This window comes from Pezoporus occidentalis, unplaced genomic scaffold (assembly GCF_034315485.1).
Source record: "Pezoporus occidentalis ecotype Australia unplaced genomic scaffold, CSIRO_AGI_Poc_V1 ctg12, whole genome shotgun sequence".
Lineage (NCBI taxonomy): Eukaryota > Metazoa > Chordata > Aves > Psittaciformes > Psittacidae > Pezoporus > Pezoporus occidentalis.
Genome location: NW_026912994.1, coordinates 1,736,224 through 1,748,518, shown reverse-complemented (window position 1 = coordinate 1,748,518; position 12,295 = coordinate 1,736,224). Strand labels below are relative to the sequence as shown.

General features: G+C 37.8%; 1 protein-coding gene across 13 annotated transcripts in view; it reads left to right on the top strand.

Moving 5' to 3' along the window:
• Nucleotides 1–9,940, top strand: part of R3HDM1 (R3H domain containing 1) — a 92,554-nt gene extending 82,614 nt beyond the window's left edge. For 10 of the 13 annotated variants that reach the window (XM_062605799.1, XM_062605825.1, XM_062605767.1 and 7 more), the window contains 7 exons: nt 1,049–1,152; nt 1,761–1,928; nt 4,822–4,991; nt 5,448–5,598; nt 7,007–7,089; nt 7,897–7,981; nt 9,024–9,940. In XM_062605799.1, the coding sequence (XP_062461783.1) occupies nt 1,049–1,152; nt 1,761–1,928; nt 4,822–4,991; nt 5,448–5,598; nt 7,007–7,089; nt 7,897–7,981; nt 9,024–9,394 (1,132 nt within the window). In that variant the 3' untranslated portion in view covers nt 9,395–9,940. The remainder of the gene's footprint in view (nt 1–1,048; nt 1,153–1,760; nt 1,929–4,821; nt 4,992–5,447; nt 5,599–7,006; nt 7,090–7,896; nt 7,982–9,023) is intronic. The other 3 variants (XM_062605840.1, XM_062605833.1, XM_062605859.1) reach the window with 1 other exon arrangement.
• Nucleotides 9,941–12,295: the final 2,355 nt, after the last annotated feature.

Genomic DNA, 12,295 nt, shown 5'->3' with positions numbered 1-12,295 from the left:
ACTGTTCTGCAGGAACTGGGTAGTCTCTCACCTTCAGGTCACTACTGAAAGCTGTAATCAGTAGACAGAGGAGCAGCTGTGTGAAAGCACATACTCCATGCAGATATAAACCTTGGTTAAGTTTTCACTGAGTTTTGCCTTCTTTAGTGGATGTGAGTCTTTAATATTAAGTAATTGAACTGTGGCACGAAGGATGGAACAAACTTCTTGTGACAATGTAGGTAAAAATGGTAAATCCAACAGGAATACCCCTATCTTTTTCCATAATTTGAAGTCATTTTTTTTTTCCTCACTCCCTCTGAATGTTTATCTATAGTACAGAAATTAAGTACAAGATTCTATAGGCACCATTCTGATTATGGTCCACCAACCTGATATTCTGGCTCTGGCAGTTATGATCAGTTAGTGGTATGATGGAACTTGCCCTTATCTGTTACTTACCTGCTGAATTCCTGTGAACGCCCTGAAAAATACCTGGCATAAACAAACTTTTAAACTTATCCTTTTCCTACATATTACAAACAAATGAAAGGTGGTTTCTCCCATGCCTGTTTGGAAAAGCCACAGAAAGGCAGTCATCTCTTTAAGCAGCATTACTTTACACTGAAGCAGAAGTGTGCTCCTTTGGTGTCCTGAACAAGCTGGCTCAGCTGCATGGGACCAGGCTCCAGCTCCATCCAGAATCCTCATAGCAGGTTCTGTGGTGATCATTTAACTGAGACCTAATTCTGGCTAACTGGGCAAGACAACAAATTGTTGTTTTATTATTGTTCTGCATATCTTTCTACCCATATAGCAATACCGATATAAAAGCGGTGTATCAAAATAGGTGAATTAGTAGAGCCTCTTAATGTGTGCGGGCTATAGGTTTTTTGCCAAGGAAGAGATGTGAAACTTCAGGCTTCTGAAGAATGAGTGGATTTGGCGGTAGGTGGGAATATTACTGATTCTAAAATTAACACCTCAATATAGATAGCAAATGCAGTCGTTATTAAATAAAAGTGTAGCACAAATGCCTATTATTCTTTTTTTATTATTACTATTACAGTTCATCAGTAGGATATTTGCAGCCTCCTGGATCAGAGCAGATACAGTTTCCTAGAACATCATCACCATGCAACTCACAGCAGCTTCAAGGACAGCAGTGTGCAGGTTGGGGGAATAAAGTTTTTTATTGAAAGACTTTGAAAACGTGTAGCTATTAATACGCTGGGTGACTGGATATTTGCTATCAAGGGTTTGATTTAGAATTAACGACTGTATCATGTTTCCTCCTGTGTTCCATTTTTGGTCATATTGGAAGCAGTTGACTTGACATCTCAATTTGTTTATCATTGAAAGCTCTCAAGTTTCGTAGAATTCAGCAATGTACATCATAATGCCTTGCATGTCTGCTTGTGAGTTGAGACAGGGGAACTATACATTGTCAGCAGAATGACTTCCATGTTTTCCTGAATAGCTACAAGGGTCTGGAAATTTTGAGATTTGGGTTTACATTTGATAGAATGAGCAAGGTACATTTTGGAAGTAGCATGCTAGGCTCTTCTACTCAAGACGCATTTTATATTTCACTTACTGGGATAGGAGCAGCGATTTTCTTAAGAATTCCTGAGAAGAGGGTGAAAACTGTGTTCTGCGTTTGGATGGAGGAGAGGTAGATTTTTGACCTGCTGAAAAGCTAAATTAAATACCCCAAAGCTGTGTGGGGCATTTTGGTTTTGTTCTTATGGTAGCCTTATTTACTGCTTTTACTTTCATAGTTTATAGCAACCATTCAAGTCAGAAGCCATCACCTCCTACATTATTGCCACCTTCATCAAAGTCAAAGCCGCAACAGGCTGCTTCCATTGTGCACTACAGCATAGTGTCTCCACCCTCATCATATAAAAGTTCGCCCACTGGTCTTTCCATCATGCAGCCAATAAAAGGTATATTTTATTGGGATTTTAATCTAAGCCATTCTGTCTGGAAATCTGTTGTAAATTATCAGATTGATTTCATGGCTAACTGCTAGAACAACTGCAACTTCAATGCCATCTCTGCAAATACTTTTTTTATAATTCTTCACCTGAATTGCTATTATTGTAACTTTTAAAATGACAACTTGGAACTTAATAGAAACAATAGCCAACTTCATGAAGGCAGTCTGGAGGCAGCCTTCAGCAGATAAGTGTCACTTAGCAGAAGCATTTAAATCAGGTTTGGAATGTTTAGATCTGCAAAATGTTTGGGTAATTTATGAAGGTGTATAAATAGCAGCCTCAATGGCATGTGAAAACAGTGGTGACACAGAGCCTTGTCATATTCATGAAATGTTTGTAAGTGTTAATATCCAAACACTTAAAACCTCTGAATTTCCAGCTATAAAAATTTATAGATGGGTTAGGAAATTAAGAGCACTCAGGTTAGCTTCCAAACAAGAGGTTATAGAACAATCCTGTGATCATAGTGGTACAGTCTATATTTTCCTAATAGGGAATTTGGTATGTTAGAGATTTTGTTGGCTGAAAAGGGGGTAATCTCAAATACTGCTACCTCAGTATTTTGCAAGCAAGCAACAGATTAAACAACCCGAGGTCAGTGACCTACACATGGTGTTTCTAACAAACATTTATCTTAAGATATTTTTAGACTCTCTTTATTAGTAAACAAATAACATGCAGTTAAGTGGCAAAATAGCTGGATTAGCAGTGTATTAGAGTTCATGGGCAGGTTTGGTTTTGTTCCCATTTTGCTTCAGGTTTGTTTGGCTTTAATTCTGGAAGACTGTCATTTCAGGATGCCTAAAATTGGTCCCACACTAGTTTGTTCTTCTATGCTCCTAATCTGTCCTGGAAGTGGTACTTTTAGGAATCTGAAGGCATTGCTCAAACCTGCTAAACTCTGATTTAAAGAGATTTGGGGAAGAGGGAAGCCTTTAAAACAGAGGGAGAATAAATTTTGAGAAAACAAAGAAAAGCATGCTTTTCAGTAAGTGATACTGAGATGATGAATCAAAGCCACTGAGATGAGGACATATGCTGATACGCAGCAGCGTTGCGTTTCTTTTCATATGGAAAAGTCAGACTGTAAATCTGGGAAACCTTTCAAAGGTTTCTGCTGTGTTTCCCTTGTAGGTTTTGACAGGAGATAGTGTCTGCAAACTGACTTAGGCATTCTGTGACACTTTATTTTGTTGGGATGCTTCTTTAGGAAGAGATTTGCATTTATTTTAATTTACTGAAATGCTGTGGAACTAGAAGTAGTAGAAAGAACTTTTTTTTCTGGATGTACAAAGCTTTCTTTTGCAGTTTAGACAGCATTTTCAGATTGTGGTACTTGTTTACAAATGGTGCTATAGGTGGTTTTGAAAGAAAAGCATGGTTTTATTGGGTGCGCAGTTCTCAGAATAGAGATGATTCAAAAGAGTATGCTACAGTGCTGCAGAATAAAATACTGTAATAATATAAACCAGTGAGATGTAAACCAATATAATTAATAATGATTAGAAATGCATGCATGCATAAAATATTAAAATGGAGCCAATTTTCTTTTTTAAAATGTATGTGTACATAGATGTTTGATATGTCTCAGGTTTACATACAGGGATTACATAAGCTTGTGGCTTTGCCACTTGGAAGCTGTTGTGCTCTATATTATGCTCATTATGTAGAAGACATCCATAAACAGAGTCATATTTTATTTTGCCATGTAACAAAATAGAAGTATTTGCAATGTGGCTGGACCAGGGATTCTTCCGTTTACACCTTCTGTTAAACTTAGCCAGGTATCTGATGCTTCCATTTCAATCTGGAACACATGGGTAGAACTTTTTGCCATTCAAAGGAAAGTACAGATGTCAAAATACTGCTAGTCTAAGTATCAATATAGTAAATATTTCAGGATACAATTTACAAAAGCTAATGTACTTTTAATTAGTTCATTGTTCTCCATTCTTTGGTTTGCTTCTCGAAGGAGCGTGTTGCTTTTTGTGGAGCCCCAAGGTAGTGAAAACAGCCCGTTTAAAATAAAATTAAAAAAGCAAGAGGAATGCATTTTATAAGCTGTATCTGACTGATCTTAAGTGATGCTACAATGTTGGTAGTAAGAGTGTAGACTCCCTCTATAAAGGTGGATGATTAAATGATATTTAAAGCATGTGTTTAATCGTGGTTTCCGAGAAATGCTGTAAATAGAGCATAGAGCAGAGAAGGAAATTGCTAACAACCAAGTAAATAGGATGTTAAATAAATTACCGGACACAGCACCAGGTCAAAGTGGGAAGACTGCTCCTCTCAGGCAGCCTCTCATCACAACCCCTTACATAAAATGTTACAGAACAGCGTTGGCTGTTTAGGTGTTCTCCCATGACTTTGGTGTTTCTGTAGCCACACGACTCTCAGTGGTACTGGATGTGGGGATCTGTTTGCAGTCTCTACCCAGGAAAACGTTCCTATATACACTTGTAACTGAAGGAAGTCTGGCCTCAGACTACAGATTGATTCCATGTCTTTCCAATGTGTGCCATCCGATCAGAGAAAACAGTTTGAGTCAATGTTGCTGTATGTCATGTAAAACTAATTAGGTGACTTTCATTTTTAAATAAAGAATATTTATGCTTAATATCACATATTTTTCAACTCATTACTCTGGCAGCAGCTACAGTGAATGTTAAATACTTCTAATTACTATTAAATGGAATAATTTCTTTAAAAAACAGTCTCAATAATGAGTTTCATTCGTTTCATGTTATTTTGCTTTTTTAAATTCACATCTGTTCTGCCAAAATTACAACTGAAAAGTATGAACTAACTGTATCCTACTTATTTCTTGTCTTTGTAGCAGTAGCACCACCACCAGGTGGAGGAGTAGTAATGATGCAGCTAAATATACCTAACAATCCTCAGCCTCGGAACCATTCACCTCCACCATGGAAACAGAATAAATACTACTGTGATCATCAAAGGGGGCAGAAGTCCACAGAACTTAGCACTTTAGACAGTGCTGCACAGGTATGATGGTTTGGTTTTGTTTTCCAGGATGACTTAAAATTTGCATATTTTAGTATCACAGAATCATAGCATAGTTAGCGTTGAAAAGGACCTTAAGATCATCTAGTTCCAACCCCCCTGCCATGGGCAGGGACACCTCACACTAAAACATGTCACCCAAGGCTCTGTCCAACCTGGCCTTGAACACTGCCAGGGATGGAGCATTCACAGCCTCCCTAGGCAACCCATTCCAGTGCCTCACCACCCTCACAGTAAAGAACTTCTTCCTTATATCCAGTCTAAACTTCTGTTTAAGTTTGAACATTTGAATATTTTCTTGAAAGTTCTTTTAGGGAGTAAAATATCTTCTCTGATAATACTTAGGATTTTAACTATTCGTGAGTTTAACTTGACCTCAGTCATTGTGTGCTGTAGGTGTTTAGATTGTTTAAAACACTAACTTGCTGTTTATTCCAGTTGCAGCATAGTCCTCAACTAGGTAGTCCTGTCACCTCACCGGCCCAATCACCAGCACCAGTTCAGCTGTCAAACATGAAGAACATCCGTCCCACATTAACACCTCTTTCTATTGTGCCCCAGTTTTCTAGACCTTTTGTCCCTGGACAAGGTATATTTTTACTTAACTAAAATGTGTCTATGTTTGTTTTGTTGTTGGGTTTGTTTTTACTTGAATGTTTTCAAATGCAGGTTATATAAGGATTTTCTGATAAACTGTGGCTCACTTTGGTACTAATACTATTGGAGCAGGATCATCAGAATTACCCATTAAAGCATTATGTAAAATTTCACCTTCTCTGTCTACACAGATACCATTCCCTGTATTTTCAACAGCTTTTGATCATCTTGTTATTATGAGAGCTTTTATAACCCACTCGCTTTCTCTTTAAGTAAATTCTGATTTCAGCATGAAAATTGAATAAAGTTTTGATACAATTTAGCTTTAAGTTTTAACCGTAAATCAAGAACAACACACACTACCAGGAAGCTATTGTTTGACTAGCTGACCTTAATAAATTAGGTGAACGTAGTATCTTTTGGGGTAAGTGATATAGAAATGTGATGTTGAGATTGAATGTTCTGCCAGACTCACATACTGGTTGATGCTGTATTGCGTCAAGCCACTGCATAAGCAAGAATTCATTCCTCTGTAGAATAACCAGCATGATGGACTCAGTACTGTTGCTGCTTCAGTTAGTATTTCAGATAGTACACACCCAAAGACAGAAAAAATTCCCTGTAGAATTTCAGTCCTCTGCTGCCATGTTGACAGAAAACCAGAAAATGGGGAGTTTTCATTGAGATGTGATAGGTGATAGCATTTTAAAAAATTATGCAAACAAAAGACTTCATCAAGGGCAAACATTTCCTTGTGTAGTTCCAAAGCTCAAAATTAATGGGGCTGTTTTACAGAAACATTTCCTTCAAAGCAAAACTTAGTGAAAGTTCTGTATTTCTTGCTTACTCATAAAGAAAACCTTAATTCATCTGTCCTTGTCTTACCTGCTTTGTAGTCTTTGTCGTTGCTTTGTATTCCAATGATGTAAATCTTCCAGGCTGCCTGCTGTAAAGCATACCTCTCAACTTTCTGAATCTTCTGTGACTACTAAAAGCTTCTATTCCATTTTTCATGTGAATCATTGGAGCAAATAGGAATGTGAAGATGAACCTGGCTCTAATATAACCATGAAAATGATTAAATTAGTATACTGAGAGTAGTTTTAGCCTTACTAAACTCATTTTGAGAGGATTTAGATGACAGTGAAGAAAAACTTTTAGTGTGTTTTTCAGTGTAATCTCTACATTCTAGAAAGCTTGTGCCTTTTCACCTTCTGAACACTATGTGACTGACTCAGATTTACTTACCACACCAAACCTTGTTTTGTTAGCCTAGCCAAATACTCTATTTTGTGCATAATTATTCTGCTTTCTCTTATGCATAAAATCTGTGTCATAAGAGGAACTTGGAGAAAAATTGCATGCAACAGAAAACCCTTCTAATTATCTTTCTCTTTAAGGAGATGCCAGATACCCATTGCTTGGCCAACCCCTGCAATACAATCCGCCATCTTTATTACGAGGACAAGTAACAAGCGAACAGGTATTAGAACAATCTCCTGGCAACACTGAGGCAGGGGGTGGGGTTCAGACTACCATTATAACCATTATGAATGGGGAATACCATTATTGCATTAGCAGAGTAATTGAGTGGAAAGTGCTTGTTTTCCAATAATGGCTCTCTTTAGTGTTCATACTTCCCGTTCTTCTTGTCTGTAGTATATTAAAAAAAGTGAGAAACATTTTCCTGAAATTTAGCTTTAGGCACAGTGTAGATTATGGATTATTTAGATGGATTATAACTGCACTTTGCCAGCGGTTCCACAAATGACAGAGAGAATGTTTGCTAAAAGGATTTTCTTTCATTTGAGTAGCAACAAAACAAAAAAAAAAAAAACCCAAACATGTACCTAAGTATTCCTAAGCAAAGAGTGTGTTTGTTTCTTACAAGAAAAACCTAAAATAATAGTGTTCGCAAAGCTAAAAAGTTTTGCCATCTCCTTAACTTTTGGGACAGACACAGACTCCCTACCTCTACCTTGCTCAGTTCTACCCAAGTTCAGCCAGGAGGTGTGATGGGTTGGGGTGGGGGAGGAGGGGAAGGTGCATTCTTCCAATAATATTTATGGTGATTTTTTTTCTTCCTCCATTTCCTTCCTTTCTTCTAAAGCCAAGGATTGAGTGTACCTCACTGCAGGATTGCTAAACTCCAAAACTAAAACTGGTTATTAAAATCTTTCCTGTACCACAGTAGTACAGGTTATTTTCCAGAAATTCCTCTGCACTGTTTTTCACTGAGCTAACCTAGTGCTTTGTCATTAAAGTACACCATTTATGTCAGTCTTTCCAGTGTCAGCCTGGAAACAGACATGGAAACAGGGGAAAGAAACCAGCAAAGAAGGCTGCTTCAACAGATCTTGGTGCAGGAGAACCAGGTATAGAATTCTGATTGACACAGTTCTCCAGAAAAATGGATTATGGTGATGGGCTGGGAATGTAACAAGAAAAGCACAGGTGAGAAAAGGGACAGAATGAAGAGTAATTGCACAGATATGGACATGGCAAACACTGGAAACATAAGGCTGGAGAGGAAGACTTGATTTGGAGAGAGGGGAAGAGGGAGGTTAGATGAGAAAAGTGTAGTTATGAAGCCTGGAGAAAGACCAGAGAAGATCAGGATTGGACAGTACTAAAACGAAAAGCAAGTTGGTCAGTTTACTGGATATAAGTTCTATCTTGTTACATTAACTAGTTATATTAAATATACATACCCCTGCTTCCTTTTACTTGCCTGAGATGTAAAATCAATCATAAACCACAAAATAGTTTGTGCCTTTTTTTTTCCTTTATTTTTGCTTTTCCTTTTTTTCCTTCTTTTTCATTTTCTCACTTTTTTTCTTTCTTTCCTTCTAATACAAATAAGCATATGGATTTGGAGGATGTATTGGGAAATCTACAGATTAGCTCCTTGGAGTTGGTAAAGATGTCATCCAAATAAAACCTGACCTCATCTATCTACGTATCTTTACTGGAAATAATTTTTGTTGCAAGCGTTACCTGTTGCAGAAAGTTACAGATAAATCAGCATTTTCTAACAGCTGATGGGAGAGGATTTTTTGAGAGCAGGCAGACTAGTTTGTTAGCATGGTGGGTGATGTTTGAAGCATTAACAGGCAAAGCCAGTGAGATGCTGTAGTGAGTTTCCAAACCTGCTGCAAAACTAGGTGATCATTTTATTTTTCCACTCCCTTTCTTTTGAGGGCCCTCTTTGTATTCTCAGCTTTTATTTGTATGCTTGTAACTGTAAGCAGTGCTAAATGTGAAATCAAAAGGCTGTCCAGAATACCAGAACTGGAATGTCTGTGTATTTTTATCAGCCATCTGGAGATACAAGTATGAAATAACTCATTTTCCATCGTGTTTGTTGTATCATTAAGTACAATGACCAATTTAGATTGAATATTTTTCCTGTTTCAGTTGTGGGAAAAGTTCTAGAAATTACTGAACTGCCAGAAGGCATAACTCGTGCGGAAGCAGAAAAACTATTTGGAGAACTTTTTAAAGTTGGTGCCAAGATTCGGTGGCTAAGGGATTCGCAGTGTCTACAAGCGCAGCAGCAGCAGCACCATCGTCGTTACTGTGGCAGCGGAGACAGTAGTGTGAATGCGGAGTCATCCAAATCTAGTGACTTGGCTTCCACATACACGGTTCTAGCTACGTTCCCTACAATGTCAGCTGCTCAGAATGCATTGAAGAAACAAAGTAGTACCTCAGTGAATAAGTTCAGGCTGAGAACAAGCAAGAAGCACTACGACTCTCATGTTCTGGAAAGGGCTAGTTCTCAGTAGCAGTTACATCAGTGGACACTCAGCCTTTACTACATCCATGTCCTCCTCTCCATTGATTGGCTCGATGTCATGGGGCTTCTGTTCTCTTCATAGAGACTCCTGGGATGTTCTGTCGTATGACATTAGTCATTAAAGAATAAATAACCCACTGATCCAGCAAGATGAAGAAAAAAAAAATACAGAGTTAATTCCAAACAATAGCAAAGAATCATTTTGGAGACAGGCAGCTTTCTACAAGGAATGCTGTTGAAATGCCCCCTACTTTTATAGTAGTTTTGTTTCATATTTTTGAATTCTTGTATCAGATCCGAACTTCTATTGTACAGCAAACATTCATAAAAATCCATATTCAGATTTGTATTTTATAATCCCTTTTCACACTGGCACACAGCTGTCCATTCCAAGGCAGGAACCTGAGGATTGGTGGAGGGGAAAAGAGAACCATTTTCAAGAACTTACACTCATTTTTCTAGCAAATTATCCCAAATCTTCAAGTTAACCTGTTCTTTGTCCCTTGTGGTTTTGTTCAGGGTTTCCCCCCACCCCCCCCCAAAAAAAAAATATATATATATATAATTTTAGCAACTAACTCCATAGATGGTCATTTTCTTTTGAGACTCATTCAAGCAATGCCAAAAGAAATTACAAGTAGGTTGTACCCTCGAAGGATTCGCTTCTGATCCAGCAAGCTTAATAATTATTTAAAGGGGAATATGAATAGGTTAAAAAGAATGTTCACTGAATCACATTTTAATATTTCTTCTTTTTAGCAAAAGTGTGAAGAAACTAAAATGTATCTTCACAAGTGACAAAATGTTTGCACTTTGTGTTCCCACCAGTATGGATATCTTTCTCTTCATGCTAAGATAACTGTGTTTGATAAGTGCTGGAAACCTTTTTAATGGTTTAAGTTTTCATCATTTGCAGATGCTCACTGGACATTAAAGATTCATTGCACATAAATGAAACAAACTTTTTTCAATTTGTGTAATTTGCAAGGCTGTACAATGTGTGCTGATGCAAGCCTTTTCCAGTTCAAGAAAATAAATGTTTACAAACACCAACTTTTCCAGTGCACTTGTTTAAACTTCTGGGAGCCTTCTGAAACGGGAATGAGCGCATGTTAATGGTTTTGTATCCCTTCAAATGTGAGATAACAATTTAAAACCAACACAAATACTAGAGCTTCTCAAAGAACCACTATTGCTGTTCATTTCCTTGATGCATTCATTTACATTATCCTGCCCATCAACATTTTTAGATGTTTCCTGTATGAGTGAAAAGTAGGGGGAATTGGTAAGACATCATAAGGGACTGCTCCTGGTTTTTTACTTTTAGCACAGGCACAGATTTGCTCTGTAGACAAGCAACTACTTCTTAAGGCTGTTGCTCTGTGAAAGATGCATTTGTAACTTTTTAAGTGGAAACTTAAGGTAAATGTTACGTTTAAAAACATATTTTACAGAAGAAAAGTAAAGAATGTAGGTGCCTAAACCAGCATTAATCTTCATCTTTTATACAAAAAATCTTGTCCCTGAGCAACCAAACATGAAGTGGCAAGAACAGTCAGTCCTATGTATGCTCAATTCTTAAATCATTTCATGAATCAAAGTACTTGGATGAAAACTGACCTGTCTGGGACTAACATAGCATAATAAATCAGGTATTTTGGACTTGATTCTACAAAATGCTGTACCAGCAGGTATTTACAAGACTAAAAGTAAACTCACACTCCTGTAAAACAGAGGGGAAGTTGTTTGGATTCAAGCCCCTAACTAAAAGACAAATCTACTTATCCCTATCTACTCTTGTAAAAGGATGGTGCTTCTCAGCATTTGAGTTTTTATGCTACTAGACTGAATATACTACTTGAATAAGGGGATATATTTCCTCCTCAGGTTGGATTGCTGTCATTTACTGCACCCAGAGCCAAAGATGGTAAGAACCCATCTTATGCAGATTACAGTATTCCCTCCTCTGAACAGCATAAAGATAACACAGCTAACACAGAGGGTCTGTCACTGCCTCCTGCTTTTCTGTTCAAGATTATGGTTTTTAACCCCGTAAAAGGGGTTAACAGATTAAAGGTCTGTACTGACAGGTGTCTCAGCCCAGAGAGGGTAACTGCCTCCAGTGGCTAACACATTCAGGTACAGGAGTTTTCACAGATGTAGAAGAGCAAACAATAGCTGAGAGCTTCCATATATTTTTTGACATAACCTAAGAACTAAATCCAACATTAAATAAAACCATTTCCTAAGGATGCTGCATGACTTGCTTCATTTGGTAAACTACATCTGTAATAACCAAAGAGAAGAAAATGTAATGAGAGAGGTGGGCATGGAGAACACAAGCAATCCAAACAGAAAGAGGAGAGGGATCTACTGATGAGGAACAAGGCCCAGCAAATACTGAACTCTTATCAAGTAAGTTGTAAATGCGTGAACTCCTCTACAAATAAACATTAGAACATAATAAGCCAGTTGTAGTCTAATCCTGAATCTGATACCGACAATTACTACGGGCAGGTCACCCTTTCTGAGTACATTTTCTTTCATGTTAAATGGTAGCAGTGACTTTTTTTCAATCTGGACATGCTGATACAAGCCACACAGATACAACTGAGATGACTTTGGAAGCATCAAAGGCCTCTGATGTCTACAGAGGGCACAGAATTCAAGTGTTTCTGCTTCACAGTCTTGCTCATTCCTGATTTTGTGCCATTTCACAGTCTTTAGTAAGTGAACATGGCGTAAGCTCACCTAACCAAGGCCATTTGTACCTTCCTGGCTTTTATACTTCTGCCCCTTCTCGTTCCTTGTAACACACAAGCTTTAGGAACTGTACAAAAACCCTGCAACAAGATTTGTTCCTGTCATGGTTTAAAACCAGGCAGAGCTC